At 54.8% G+C, this 15,115-nt stretch overlaps 1 protein-coding gene across 11 annotated transcripts in view; it reads right to left on the reverse strand.

Moving 5' to 3' along the window:
• Positions 1-578: 578 nt before the first annotated feature.
• The window catches only part of Znf76 (zinc finger protein 76), a 31,357-nt gene continuing 16,820 nt past the window's right edge, over positions 579-15,115 (reverse strand). For 5 of the 11 annotated variants that reach the window (XM_063239014.1, XM_063239013.1, XM_063239012.1 and 2 more), the window contains 13 exons: positions 13,718-13,886; positions 9,897-9,977; positions 9,713-9,790; positions 8,053-8,252; positions 6,162-6,278; positions 5,842-5,917; positions 5,181-5,306; positions 5,019-5,086; positions 3,890-4,514; positions 3,635-3,798; positions 2,723-2,887; positions 1,918-2,031; positions 579-1,368 (listed from right to left, as the gene is read on the reverse strand). In XM_063239014.1, coding sequence (XP_063095084.1) covers positions 1,264-1,368; positions 1,918-2,031; positions 2,723-2,887; positions 3,635-3,798; positions 3,890-4,514; positions 5,019-5,086; positions 5,181-5,306; positions 5,842-5,917; positions 6,162-6,278; positions 8,053-8,252; positions 9,713-9,790; positions 9,897-9,977; positions 13,718-13,790 — 1,992 coding nt within the window. In that variant the 5' untranslated portion in view covers positions 13,791-13,886 and the 3' untranslated portion in view covers positions 579-1,263. Of the gene's footprint in view, positions 1,369-1,917; positions 2,032-2,709; positions 2,888-3,634; positions 3,819-3,889; positions 4,515-4,906; positions 5,791-5,841; positions 5,918-6,161; positions 6,279-8,052; positions 8,253-9,712; positions 9,791-9,896; positions 9,978-13,717; positions 13,887-15,115 lie in introns of those variants that run through there. The other 6 variants (XM_063239016.1, XM_005005421.3, XR_010044116.1 and 3 more) reach the window with 6 other exon arrangements.

The raw sequence follows: 15,115 nt of genomic DNA on the forward strand, positions 1-15,115 counted from the left end.
TGCACCTCCTCCTGCAGGCTGGCCTCCCACGCACTTTCAGTGGGGCTTGAATATGGCTTAGGAACCCCACAGCACAGCAGCCCTAGGAGCAAGGTAATAAGCTGGGACTTCAACACCAGAGCAGTGAGGCATCAGAGAACCTCAGAAACTGGTGCAAAGCTGCCTCTCAGCCTGCTCAGACCCGGACTCTGCCCCCTTGGAGCAGCTGGCTGTGTGTGCTCAGGGTTGGCTGGGGCAGGAGGAGCCTGGGCTGTATTTTGCAAAGGTAAAGCAGAAAAGAAAAACTAGAGTTCTTCCAACCCGACCACCCTGAGGCCTGGAATTCAGCCAGAGCCTGCAAGTAGTGGTCACGCCGGTCCTAGCTGGCTCCCTAGAGCCCCCTGCTCAGTAGCGGCAGGAAGCCACTGGCAGCTCCTCAGGCAGCTTCTTATCTTACACAGGGCCTTCCTCCTACCGGCATAGCCTACTGGGCAGGCACTGAAGCCAAGCAGGGGTTGTGGCAGGGCAATAGGGATGAGAGCTGGCCTTGACCAGCCCAGGGACCAGGCCCTTGAGCTGGAAGGATGGAGGAACCCAGGTGGAAACTTGGAACTTTTATTAAATACTCATTCATCCATTTGCCACCACCACCCAGAGCAGGACAGAAAAATAATTGTCAAAGTGGAATTTTAAAAAACCCCACAAAATAAATGAAACCCAATCCCAGCAGTCTATGTACAGGGCTATTCCCTGCCTCTCTTCCATAAAGATTGGGGGACCACTGGAGGGTGGGGTGGGAGCTGGGCACCTGTACTCCAGCCACAGGCCCCTGAGCAATTAATTCTGACTGTGGTGGCAGGAATCCCAGTACCAAGGGACCAAGCACCTCGGCTGGCCTCCGGGGAGGTGGTTTATTGCTGGGAGGGGCAGGGCTGGGCCGCTCTGCCCCGAGGGGCTGCAGAGTTGCCTGCCTGCGCCTCCATGGGCTGAGATCAGTTTGGGCAAAGGCGGGTCCCCACCACAGCCCACTTTCCACCTGAGGAGTGGACTGAAGACGGCAAGGGTGTGTCCTCCCAGAGCAGCCTGGTACCGGGCTTGCTTGCTCCCCAGCTCCGGCTGCCTGCTGCTCGGGGGGCCTTCTCTGGCGGGGCCTCTGTGCTGCTCAGTTAGGCCCTTTTCTCCCAGAGACCGGTGCGACCACCTTCCGTGTGTCATCCGCAGGGCTGCCTGCACAGGGTGGCACACTCTCCAGCACGGTGTGTGCGTGCGCCTGCCCCTCTTGGCTCAGCAGCCACTCTCTGTCACTGACGTCTCCAGGGTCACAGTCCCTTGCTGCATGGCAGCGGTGGCCACACTGATGGCCTCCTCCAAGGTCTGCTGCTCCTCCAGCTGCAGAGAGGGGTGTGAAAGGAAGCAGGGTGTGAGATGCTCCCTCCCAGAACGTGGCGTCAGCACTCTGCCGTCCACTTGTCTACACTTCCTCCGTCTCAGGGCCACGGACTAAGCTCTTGATGAGGGCCTCAACCAGGAGGGAGGAAGTTCACAGAGAGGGTCCTATAGGTGAGGCATGGCCAGGGACAGAGACGGCCCACGGTCGGTCAGAGAACAGCTCGCTCACAGAAGGGTAATTGGCTGGAGAGGACCTCAGTGATCACCGACTTTAGCGGCTTCACCTCCCAGGTGAAAGACTGGCAGGAAGAGACAAAAGGCTTGGACCACCGCTGAGCTGCCATCAGTTACACTGAAGGCCGGAGGGGTGTCCCCATTCTGCCTCGGGTGTGCAGGTCCTACACGCCCGAGGCAGAATGGGATTTGTCCTCTGAAATGGACCCTTTTTGGAACCTGATGCCCTTCTCTTCAGGAGCACCACCCAATTCCTTCACCCCCTCATTCCCTTCTCTGGTCTGGGGGTCCTTTTCCCCCCGGATTTCTACCCACCTGTACCGCAATATGCGTTCCATTGGCTGTGGCCAACAGCGCCACCTGTTGATGGTGCAGGGATGCTACACTCGCGTCTTCAGCCACCACAGCCCCAGAGGTAATGATTGCGACCTGAAACACAGAAGATCTTCCACCCTCCTGCAACGGCCCCTCTACTCAGGCCAGGTGAGAACCCCCTGTGCTGGAGGGCTGGAAGCAACCCAGATGGCAATGCAGAAAATCCCTGGGGGTCAGATGATTTAGCTTAGGGCTCCCAGCTAAATGAAGCTGAGTCTTTCTCCAACGTACAGCCCAGCTGAATGTAGGACTTCTGAACCACCAAAGGACAGAGCTATGAAAGACCCCCGGAGATAAGTCAGTGCCCTGAGTTGAAAATGGGTCTTGAAGTCCATGGAAAAGTGACTTGCCTAGGATGGTCAGGCAAAGCAGGGGTGGACTGAGATTCACAAACTCTCTCTCTCTCTCTCTCTTTTTTCTTTTTGGGACAGAGTCTCACTATGCAGTTCAGTCTGGCCTTAAGCTCAGTTTGTGTAGCTCAGGTTGGTCTGGAACTCAGCAACCATTCTTCTGCCTCAGCCTCCCGCACACTGGGATTACAGGTGTGCACCAACACACCCAGCTAGAAACTATCTCTTGATTCATCAAATGCTTTTAAAGATTCAAGTTGCCAATGGCCCAGAGAAGCCAGGGGACTCTCTGTCCTTATAAAAGGTCTGACAAGTTTGGCCTGAACTTTTAATGCCCACCCGTGGAAAAGGGTAGCAAAAGAACAAGAAACTCCAAGCAAACCGCCTGGTCATACGGGCTGCGTCTGTGTGCCATCAGCGCTGACCATGGCGACAGTATGTGTGCTGGACGTGGCCAGGTCGTCGTCATGACTGGGGATGGTGAGGGTGCTGCTGCCATGCTGGGTCACCACGCTGATGGCACTCCCCAGGGCCTGCAGGTCTTCTGGGGACAGGCTGACCTGTGACAGGAGGAAAGGAGAAAGGCTGGGTGGGAGCTCTGAGGAGGGCTGTCTGGAGGAGGCCTCCGCTGTCCACATGAGCTTAGCTTCAGGTCTTTGGTGGGGACAAGCAAACAAAACAGGGCCATGGCTGCAGAATTCTGCTGACCACTTCTGTTGTTTTTTCTTGTCGGTGTTAAGAATAGAAATCAGGGTCTTTGCACTGAGGAACCTCCCCGGTCTTTTTCATTTGGAGACACGGTTAATGCTAAATGCTAAGTTGTCCAGACTGGCCTCAAGCTGGTGACCCACCTGCCTCAGCAGGTACCATCATGCCTGACTTGGTGGCATCTGTTTACCGTCACTCTGGCTCTGGGCTCTGCTGTGTGCAGCTCAGGGTCTCCCCTGAATTTTGTCTGACAACTCTAGGAACACAAGTGAGGACAAGGCTGGCTAGCAACATTAGAGGGACCGCCAGACCTCAAGACTTCTGCACCGACAGGTCTGTCCTGAGAAGATGCCCATGTGGCCTTTAGATGGTGGGAGGGCTGGCAGCCTCCAAGCGGGTAACTACTGACCATGCTCTAGAGGGGGAGACAGAGCTAGAGGCATGAGGAGGAGGAGCAGAGCTGGGTTACAAGCCTAGTCTCCTCAGCCTCAGCTCCCTGAGGTCCATAGAGCCATAACAAGAATTCAGGGGAGATGGGGCAGGCCAGGCTTCAGGGCTCCCCAGAGTCCCCTGAGAGGAGTGTTCCTCGGGGTCTGTACCTGTTGGGCACCATCCTGAGTGATCAGAGCCACCTGGGGGGCTCCATCCTCCTCGGTCACCATGGCCACTTGGGCCGAGACGTCATCACCTTCTTCCTTCACCTTGGAAAGGTAAGTGATGTGGGCTCCCTTGGGGGATGGGCTCTCCTCAGCTGCAGAGGTGGCTAAGAGAGGAGAGCCCAGGCTACCAAATGCCACTGGATGCCATGGGAGCTCTTGGTTCCCCTAGGGCTCTCTCCGCTGCTCCTGTCTCACCCTCCAGCTGCTGCTGTTCGTAGAGGGCCTGCTCACTCTCCTCAGTGGCCTCCAGCTCGCCGTGGGCACTGCGCTTGTGCATGGCCAGGGTGGAGGTCTGCCGGTAGGTCTTGCCGCAGCTGCTGCAGGTGTAGGGCTTGCAGTGCGTGTGCACCACGTGGTGCTTGTACAGGCTTGAGTACTCAGTGAAGCGCTTCCCGCAGCCTGGCACCGTGCAAACGTATGGCTTCTCCCCTGGGGACACTGGGCTGTGAGGGGGCAGGACTGGGGCTGGCAAGGGGGAAACTAAGGGGACAGTGGTGAGGGGCAGGGTTGGTGAAGGGCAAGTCAGAGGGAGGAGAAGAGCTGAGACTCGAGGCTCCGCATGGACAGAACTGGGAGATGTGCACTGGGGGAGAGGGAGGACATGGGCATGGGGTCCGAACCCGCAGATGAGGTTGGAGAGAGAATAGGGGTGACCAAGGCTGGGGCGAGAGGAGGGCTGTGAGTGCGTGAGGGGCTTGTAAGGCTGGAGGGGGAAGGCCAGAGCGGCAGGCGGAAGAGCGAGGAGACCGGGACAGAGACTGAAGTGTGAAGTGCAGTGGGATGGGGCAGGGGGCGCAGGGCTAAGAGAAGACACGGAAGGCTGGGTGAGGGACGTGACACAGGAGGGTGAGGACACAGAGGAGTCACATGCACAGTGGATGAGGTGGGGAGGTAAGGCGACGTTTCACTCTGCTTCCTCCCCACCCCTCCTCACCCTGGCCTCTTCAGAGCTCAGCCGGAAGGAGAGACCCGAGAGGTAGAGAGCTGGCGGGGACCTCAGGGGTCCCACAGGAGGCCAGCAATTCCTGCCGGCTTGGACCTAACTGGAGGTGGAAGAGCCGCTCACTTTGTTCACTGTGAGTGAGATGGTGATGGTGGGGATCCCCGCACCCAGAGAATAGCATCAGCTGGGAGCTCGGATGCATCTCTGAGCAGAAGCGCCTGGCAGAGGGAAGTGGGCCTGAGGGTGTCCTCGCATGCCAGCTGGCCCACCTGTGTGGATGCGCACGTGATTCTTGTAGTTGGTGGCACTGGTGAAGCCACGGCCACAGTGGGGCTCAGGGCAGGTGTAGGGCCGCTCGCCTGTGTGGGTGCGCACATGTACCTTGCGGATGTTAGACGTGGTGAAGGAGCGGCCACAGCCCTCGAAAGGGCACCGGAACGGGCGTTCACCTGTGCGGAATGGGCGGCCGTGGTGGAGCAAGGAGGGGCCACATGGGCTCCCAGGCTGAGCATTCTTCCCGAGCGCAGGCAGAGCCCTGCCTACCAGTGTGGGTCCGCACGTGCTTCTGCAGGTCTCCTGAGGTCTTGAAGGCCTTGCTGCACAGCTCCTCCGGGCACTTGTATGGCTTTTCACCCGTATGTGTGCGAACGTGGCTCTTCAGCCCGTAGCCTACCCATGTGTGACATGGGGTGGCAGAGCGGCCAGCAGTCCCAGGCAGTCTCCTGGGCTCCTGACCCCGAATGCCTCTGTCGCCCACTACTTTTAGAGGCTCTCCATCTAAACTGCCCTTTTGGGGGGCTGCAGAAGCCCCGCTGGTCTCTACCCCACCAGGCCTCTGAGTAAGAAAGGACAGAAAAGCCCACTATGCTCCCCTGCCTGCTCCAGGGCAGCTGGAGGCATTCCAGAGCAGCCACTCAAGAAGCTGCCTAGGACATCGGTGGCTAAGCTCCTGTTTTAGAGGGGGCAGTGAAGCCCAGAGACCATAAGGTCTCCTCAGCGGACACAAGAGGCAAGGCCTCTCCACCTCCATCCTGGCTGGGCCACCTTTCGCATCTGTGCCTCACAACACTTCCATATCAGCTTCCCGGACAGCAGCCTGTGTTGGGCAGCCCTCATAGGAGGCTCCAGAGCTCACTGAGCACCCTCTGCCCTCAACCAGAAGTGGTCCGCCTTCAGTCTAACCCACCTTCAGCCAGGGGCTTACCTGTGGCAAAGGCCTTTCCGCAGCTGGGGAAGTCACACTGGTATGGGCGGTCACCTGTGTGAGCTCGCTCATGCACCTGAGGACAAGCAATCATGTTACTCAGAAGGACAGGGTCTGAGGCGGGCCCACTGGTACCCTTGCCCCTGCACTGTTCACATGTGTCACAGCTTCTTGCATGGACACTTGCCTCTTCCCTCTAGCAGCTAACATGCAACGCAAGGGCAGAGACCAGTCTGAGAGAGACAGACAGACAGACAGACAGACAGGACAGTGGCCTAGCAGGCAAGGGCAGAACAGAAGCCTGCCTGCCACTGGCTTACCTTTAAGTGATGCGCAGTGGTATAGAGGCGCCCACAGCCCTTGTAGCCACAGCGAAAAGCTCTATCTCCAACCTGCTGCCCTTTGCCATTATGGGAAGCCTGGCTGTTGTGCAGAACCTGAAACAAATCTTGGGGTCCCTACATGTATCCTTCCTGTTGAGTGTTTATGAGGGGTAGGACACAGGGCCCAGTGGCAGCCTAAGACCCAACAGCCAGGGTTAGCCCATGAGGGCCCTCTGGGGCATTGAGACATAGCCAGCAGACAGGGAACAGACATTCAGGCATGATGTGGAAGAAACAGGGCTGGCATGGAGTCCCCACCACCCTCTGAGGGACAGAGGCAAGACTAACTGTCACGGGCTGAGACAGCTACTGTGGAAAGGTCGCTTCCTAGGCAGCTGGGTGTGGTGGTCTGGGTGGCCGCCCTGAGTAAGGCCAGCGCCAGCTCCTTTCCCACACGCCCCAAGGAAGCTGCCCCTCTTGGCACGCCTGTGCTCTGATGTGGGCAGGTCGCTTCCCCTGGCGGTGGGCTCATCAGGAGCACGTGCGAGGGGCCCGCTATGGAGTGAGCTCGCCAGGTTCACCCGGCAGGACAAGAGCCCGGCGGTGGCAGCTCTAAGCAGATGTGCAGGATGAGGACAGAAGTCTCAGCTCTAACCACGGAGCCTGGGTCATGACAAGGCCTCCTGCCCCGTTTCCTGTCCTGGGAACAGGGCTACAGCCACCCATCGGACACAGCCGCTGGCCACAGGGCCATCAGTCAGCCTCCGGTTGCACCAGCCTTACGGCTTTTCTACTTTCCTAGCTCCCATCCTGGCAGGACTGTCCCTTGTCCCTTTTTCTGAGACACTGAGGGTCACGCTCTGGTGTTTCCATGAGCTCCTGAAACAACTCAGGAGTCACGGTGAGCAGAGGACAGGGTGAGGCCCATTCACCCTGAGGAAAAGCTGAGGCCTGGGAGGCAGTGAGCGGCTGTCCCAGTGGTGCACCCAGCAGCGACGCAGCCATCACAGAGCTGAGGGCCCATGAATGAAACAAAGCCAAGGTCTCTTCCCACCAGCAGCTGCCTCACATTTGAACACACCTGGGGCGGGGGGGGGGGGGAAGCAGGGGGGGCATGGTCCAGAATGGGCTGCTGTCATGTTTTGTGCTTCCTTTTGAAGAGACACAAAGACTTCCTCTATTTCTCTATCACACGGTCACTGTGATTTTATGAAGACGACTGCCCCCCTCCAAGTCTCTGGGTAAACCTGGAGCTTCAGAAAGCTCTGCCGCATTCCCTAGGCTCTGAGGCCAACCTACTTGGGAGCACTGGATTTGGGAAGGTGGTAGATCTCTGTTCCTGCTCCCGCAGAAGGCAGGGCCACAGCTCCAGCAAGCATGCACGATGACTGACATCTCGAGAGCCAGGACCCTGTCCTTTGCAGCCAAGTTCCTGCGTGGGCCTCAGGTTCCAAGCGTCCCAGCTGCTCTGCTGCCTATGCCCTGCTCACTGCTTATGGAGCTGATTTCCCCACATGACTCAGTGCGTTGCAGAGGAGAAATAAATACAAGAGCTTCTGACTGTGGCGGATGGGAAAACTAATCAAAAGCCTCAGCGGGGCTTTCCCAGATAGCACAGCACAAAGGGAAGCCGGACCTGACCTCCCACTCTCGGCTGCCACTGCTTTGTGCAGCAGCCTTCCCTCTGCAGAGGCAGCATAAACAGGGTGAGCGAAACAGCTGTCAGGGCCGCAGCCAGGCCGTGCTGCACAGCCTGGATGAGAAGAGGAACCAGAGGGACTAAGGGAGTAGCCCGGCTCGTGCCCAAGCAGCAGGCTGCCCTTGTCCCATGAGGGCCAAGAGGCAGTGGGCAGGCAAGGCCCTGCTGTCCAGAGCTCTGAGTGCTCACCTTGCTGGCACACTGCTCCAAGGCTACCACTGTGTCTGTACCGAAACCCTCCTCGTCCTCCACGGCCAGGTCCTCCAAGCCCACCTCTGTCTGCACGGCCAGGATGGTGCCGTCCGGTGGTACAGCCCCAGCATGGTGGATGTAGGCGGTGGAGCCGTCCTCCAGCTGGATGGCCTCCAGTGTGCTGGGGTCGTGGCCCTCTGTAGGAACATGAGGTTAGCGCGGATGCCACGCAGTGGGGAGAAGGAGCCTGGCCTGAACTTAAGGAGAGGCAGACACACAGGAAAGGTCTCTGTATCGGGTGCCCCCAACCTCCACCTTGGTGACTCCCTCCTGCTGGCCCTCCCTCTTGGGGCTCCTTCCCTTTAAGGACACTGACTGCGAACTCACTGGCTCCTCGAGGCCTGGATGACCCACCGTGGCCCAGATTCCAGACCACTTCCCCCTCCCCCATCAGCTCCTGCCAGGTGGCACAGCACGCACCTGATCTCTATAGGGCACAGGTGGTCATGTCACCTGGCCGCCTCAATAGCTCTGACGCTTCCCATGGGTCTCAGGGCAGATGCCAACATCCCCTACCCTCCTGCCTGCCCTCCAGCTCCTGGCAGGTCGAGTCACCCTTTTTTCTCCCTATTCCACACTGTTCCTCTGTCTGAAGCCCTCCTTTCCACCCTCTTCCAGTTGTGGCTCAGTTCATTCACCCTTCTGCTTGAAGCTCTAGTACTGTTTCCCAAGTGACTCTTCCCACTCACCCCTCAATCTGAGTCTGACCCTCATTTGTAATGATCAGTCCAGCAGGGACGCTTTTTTCTCCCACTAGACTAGACGAGGAGTAGGATTTTTCTTTTATTTTCTTTTTTCCAGTACCTGGGGTACTCTGTCACTGACCTACCTCCCCTGCCTCTTTTATATTTTGAGACAGGATCTTGCTAAATTGCCCAGGCTGGCTGATCCTGCCTCAGCCTTCACAGTAGCTGAGATTACAGGCATGTGCCACCACACTCAGCTTATTTTCACTCTCTGTTGGATTGTCTATGCCTCCCACACTGCCTGGTTTGTAGTAGCTTCTCAAGAAGCTACTTGAAAAGGACTGTACTGCTATTCTTCAGTACCTAGGAGCTTAATTTTTTCTTATAGTCCTGAAGGTAGAATCCAGGGTCTTATGCTAGGCAAAGCTGTAGCACTGGGCTGTACCCTCAGCTCCAGAAGCTTTTTTTTTTTTTTTTTTTCGAGAAAGGGTCATGCTATGTAGCCCAGGCTGGCCTTGAACTCATGGCAAGTCTCTTGCCTCAGTCTCCTGAGTATTGGGATCACAAGTGTGCGCCACTATGCCTAGTGTCATTCTTAAATATTAGTAAGTTTCTTCTGGCCTTGGATGATGGCCTCAGGTCCTACTCAATGCCCTAAGTCCCTGGGGCTATGTGGAAACCAAAGCCACCACTGAGGCCCACATATTGACCCCAAGGCTCAGCCTCCTGATGGCAGAGACAGCTGCTCCTGTGGCCTGCACCAGGGAAGCCTGCCTGTCAGGTAAGCAAGTACTGCATGTGCCTTGGGGGCAGCGCCTGGATCAACAGCCCTCCCAGTGTGTCCCTCTGTCCCCAGCCCTGCCAGATGTGTGTTTCCTCCTCCCCACCAGGGCTGATGACAGTGGCCCCACCTTTGGGTGTGCGGTGTATGTAGGCCACACTGCCGTCTTCCAGCTGCACTGGCTGCCCATCCTCAAAGGAGAGAGCTTCTGTAATGACAACAATGTCGGGCTCTCCCCGAGCCCGGTGCCATGGGGTTCCCTCAGTCAGACCTGCTGGCCTCCCTCCACGGGCAAGGTGTTGTGGTGGCCCCACCTTTCTGTACTGTCACTTGGTGAATGTATGCAGTGGTCCCGTCCTCGAGCTGGATCACTTGCCCTTCGAGCAGCTTCTCTCCTGTGGAGGTGGAGATGGAGAGAAATGGGCCAGGCCCGGAGGGGACTAAGAAAGGCTGGCCTCTTAGCAGAGGCCTGTGTCAACCTCTGGGGGCTCACGTGTGGTCTAAGCACAGGTGACACTGCCCTCTCCCTTCCCGGCCTCCTGGGCCTGGGCTGGGCTGGAGGCGAAGACATCCCACCATGCAGAGGTTTTACTTCCTCAACAGACCCCCTTCCTGCCACTTGAAGGAGCAGCAGCTTCCTTTATGATTCTACCTGTGCCCAGCAAAGTGAGGACCCGCCGCCCAACAGTAAGTCGCTGAGACTGAACTAAAGGAAGAGAGAATGCCTTGGAACCCGGAAAGGCAAAAATCAAAACATAGCCCGTCATCTCTCGCCATAGCAGTGTGCCAGGACCCAGCGCCTGCAGTGGAGCAGCACCCTAGTAAGAAGCAATGGGCCTTGGAACCAGGCTGAGCCCTGCAAGCTTAAATTCCAGGCCTACCTCTTCCTGGCCGTGTGACCCTGGAATTTCACTTAACCGAGGATGTGACCAGCCCTCGGTAACCTAGCTTTTACCACAGTAAGCCTCATGTGTGTCCTGAAGGAAGTAGAAAGGGAAGCAACAGGAAGTTACGTGAGCACCACTGTTATGCCACGTCTACCTATGTGTCACCCCCGTCACTGTTGACTTGGGTGTCCTCAACTGATCTGGGATCATTTCTCTTCTTTTCTTTCTGAGACAGGGTCCCCTCTATAGCCCAGGCTGGCCTAGAACTCATATGATCCTCCTGCCTCAGCCTTCCAAGTCCTGGGATTACAGGTGCACACCATCATGCCCAGCAATCTGGGGTATTTTTTCTTTTTGTGGGTGGGGAGGTCTTTTTGAGACAGGGCCTCACTATGCAGTTCAGGCTGGCCTTCAACTCACTTTGTAGCCCAGGCCGGCCTTGAACTCACAGAAATCCTGTTTTAGCCATCCACGTCCTGGGATTACAAGCATGTGGTACCAAGTCCAGCTAATCTGGGATATTTTCATTTCAAGTTTCTAATACAAAATTGAGCCACATAAAGCAAAGCAACAAGCAATATAAAAGTTAGGACTCCAGATTTCCTCAGATACTACCCTTCCTTTATTTTACAAGCAAGCACTTCCAAAAGGGTCTTGGAATTAGAGATGCCCTCCCTCTCACTCCCGTGTCCAGTGACTTTGAGAGCTGGAGAAGGAAGAAAGGAAATGAGACAGGAGACTGGAGAGTTCCTGACCTGTGATTGCTTGGCTCTTTCTTTACGAGTTTCAGAAATTTGAGCTTTAAGGGGAAGGAAAAGGCCATAGCGACTGCTTCTGGCCCAGCTGTCTGCTAACATCGCCTTTCAGGGGAACCCCCAGACTTATCCCCAGACTGTCTTCCTGCGTCAGTAACACTCCTGCAACCAATCCAGACAAAGGCAGGTGGGTGAGGCAGAGGTAAGGGGCAGGAGAGGCAGCTGAGATGGGGCGCGGGCTCACTTACACCTCTCCTGCAGGAAGCCATGCGCACTGCCGCTGTGTTCTAGCAAGGGTGTTGGCCCCTGGGCTTCTGAGAGCCACTGCCAGAGCCACTGCCAGCAGCCTGGCAATGGCTTCCAGGCAGGAAGCAAGATGCTGAGAAGGGGGACTGGAGGAAAGATTTTAACCTATGACTTCCTCTACTACCTGGAAGGTCAGGGCGGCTGCTGCCTGGAAGGGCCTTGCATCTCATTGTAGTGGGATGACCTTTGGGGTCCACTGGCCCTGAACAATCCGAGTGCATTTATTAACAGCATATTCTTCTACTCTCACAAACTGTGGGTCTGAATGGCCACATTAACTACAGGTAAGTCTTAGGACTCTCTTGCTAGGGACAGAAAGTATCAAAGTGCTCAATGGAAAGCTTTGGCAATCCAGGGGGCGGAGGCAAAAGGATCATGAGTTCAAGCCCAGACTGGGCAATTTGGTGACTCAGACAAATCCTGTCCCAAAAAAGCTTTAAAAAGGCTGAGAATATAGCTCAGTATGAAGGCCCTGGGTTCAATCCCTAGCACCACAAAACAAAACAGCTTTAGAGGAGCTTCCCAGGCAGTGGGAAATCTGGCAGGGTGTCTGTGTGTGTGTATACAAACGCACGGGAACCCTACAGAGGCGGCACAACAGAGCCAGGCAGAAGGATGAGGGAACAGAGCCAGGAGGCCGGGGACACACAGACTCAAACGTAAGAAAGGAAGCCATAAGAGTTTCTCAGGGCAGACGTGTCCCTTGCTCCCCACTCACTCATTTCAACCACTAGTTCTCAGTGGAAGACAGAGAACTAACTAGGTACAAGGAACACATGCAGCCACACCTAGCGACCCAAGTTCTTCCATCCCACTGAGACTGTTCCAGAGGGAGAAGGCCCATGGTAAGAAGTCAGAGGGTTTCAGGCTTCCACAGTCTAAATAGAAAGAGTTCATTCTCAAGAGAACGAAGCCAGCCAAGAGCACACACATCACAGACAGCTAGCTGGTGACAAGCAGCCATCCCCACAGTGTCACATGTAGAGAGCTTACTGGTGATATTAAGGGCATGTTTAGCTACCACCAGGAGACAGACAATTGAAATCAAATCAATAAGCAGCTTACCTGTAACGAATGGAAATGTACCCTGGCAGTGTGTGGAAATGAAGGGGGGCAATGTGGTAGTGACAACGTGGTCACAAGAACAATGAGTACATGGTCTCCAGGCTTTACCCAGCGCTGGCCAAGAAGACACAGATACCTCAGACGGGCCTGAAGACACTGGCGAGGAAGGGTGCGGGCACCCCTGCCTGCAGGCCCTGCCCTAAACACAGCTCTCTCTATGCACACCAACCTCGATGGAAAGTCCCCTGACCCGGGTCAGGGTTGTCACACAAAATACATGATTCCAAGGTGAGTCTGAATTTCGTACAAATGACAAATTATTTTGAGTATAGGCTGAGTATCCCTAATATGCAAATTCAGAATCTGAAATGGTCCAAAATCTCAGTGGATTTCAGATTAGGAATACTCAATAGGTAATGTCTATGCAAAGATTCTAAACTCTGAAAATCTCCAAAAGTTGGAATATATCTAGTCCCAAGCACTTTGGATAAATGTTACCTAACCTATACTTAGTTCCATCATTTTGGCATTTTTTAGCATTTAATCCTATGTTTATACATTTACATACCTAGTGCAAAATGTGGAATATATCTGTAGTGCAAAAGTATTTGCCGTTTATCTGTGATACAAATTGAGGTGCATCTTAGTTTTATGTTTGGCACAGGAACGGGAATTATCTGAAAAGCAGGAAGTCATAACCACTGCTATGTCCCATCCATTCCAGAAATGTTTAGGAACTACTCGCCAGACTGAAGAGTTTCTGCCTTTAAGAGGTGTTGGCTGCTGCAGCTGGGGTAGCCTGGTTAGCTAGCCTGCCTAGGTAGACATTTTCTTTTAAAGAGTCCTCTTTCGGGCTGGGGATTTAGCCCAGCAGCATAAGCACCTGCCTTGCAAGCAGGCAGTCGTGAATTCAATCCCTGGTACCAATAAAAAACGAAAAAAAAAAAAGACCAAAAAAGAATCCTCTTTTCATCAAGCACCCAGTAAGGCCTCAAGCAGAGCCAGCTGTGGTGGTGGGCAGAGGCGAGCAGGGTAGGAGGGCACAGTGCTGAGACTCTCAGAAAGGGACTCTCCTTTCCAGAGGCTGAGGGACAGCATGCCGAGGTCTCTGGAAATACTCACCTTTAACAGCTTGCTGGATGTAGGCTGTCGTCCCGTCGCTAAGGGTCACCGTCTGCAGCCCCAAGCTCTCCATGGCAAACGGCTGCTCGTGTGTTCAGACATGAAGTTGGCTTCTGGCCAGCACCGAGAGCCACAGCTGAGGTCAGAGAGTTCCTTGTGGGTCACAAATCTGAAAAAATGGCCAGTGTCTCATAAGGACTTGCACGGCTTCCTGCTGGTGCAAGCAGTCAATGAAGATGGCCAGGACAGAGACAAATACGGTTGATGAACTTAATTCTTTCCATGATTCTGGTTGCAAACTGAATTGGTTATGAGACAAATCAAATTTCCCCTAAGATCCACACTGAGGCTAACCGTTGGATTTATCCCCACCTAGAGATGGTTCCTCCTCCCGTCCAGATGCAGAAGGGTCAGCCTTGAGTCTTTCTTTTCTCTCAAAATTCCAGCTACCTATTTTAGGCAGTAGCATCTCTCACATCACAACAGTCAGATCCTCTATGTCCTGGATAAACTCTTGCCTATTTCAAATAGATTTTCTACAAGCTATCAGGATTATCTTAAAACAAAACAAAACAAAGCTTGGAGTCCTTGGGTTCCACCCCTAGCACCACACAAAACAAAGGACAGGGCTTGGAGTGTAGCTTGGTGGTAGAGTGTTGGCCTAGTGTGCAGGAGTCCTCAGTGGTCCCAGCATCACCCAAGGACAAAAAAATGTCCAAACTTAATTATCCCACTTCCCTAATTAAAACCTTCAGTAGTTTCCTGTCACCTTTGGAGTCCACCTTGCAGATAAGGCTGGGTCCTGTTATAAATTCTGTGGCTTGGGCAGCACCTCTTTCCAGCACTCACATCCCCACGTGCCCTTTCTTTGGTACTTATCACCACCCATCTAAGATCTGCAGCCTACTCAGGACTTTGGGCTCCAGTCTGGTTCTAGGTTCACAGCTGTTTCTCCAGCACCTCCAGCTCTAGGTTGTCCACAAAACATCAGGTATCTGCTGTGGCATGGAGCTAGGCCTAGCTGTAGACTCCACACTCAGGAAGCCTGCAGGAAGCCACAGCAGCTGCTCTCGGTCCAGCTGTTGAGGCTCCTTTTGTCAGCCAGCCACAGAACTCTCCTGGTCCTGGCATTGGGCTCCTGCTTGAGCCTTATTACCCACCAGTCTGTTTCATGTCAGGGCATGCAGAGAGAAGGGCATTTGTGTGTCACACGGCAGCTGCTATTGCTTAAAGCCAGAAACAACCAGCTGGGGCCTTGGCAGCCTCAGGAATTGAGCAGATCAATATTTTGGCATAACTACAGCCTGTCTGTGACATCCTGGTTGGGATGGTCTACTCTAGACTTGGCATCTCAACTGGGAACTATTCATTCATCCTACCCATGAATACTAAGCTAAA

The sequence above is a fragment of the Cavia porcellus genome, unplaced genomic scaffold (assembly GCF_034190915.1).
Source record: "Cavia porcellus strain 051 isolate PalLab524CR breed Dunkin Hartley unplaced genomic scaffold, mCavPor4.1 scaffold_28, whole genome shotgun sequence".
Classification (NCBI taxonomy): domain Eukaryota; kingdom Metazoa; phylum Chordata; class Mammalia; order Rodentia; family Caviidae; genus Cavia; species Cavia porcellus.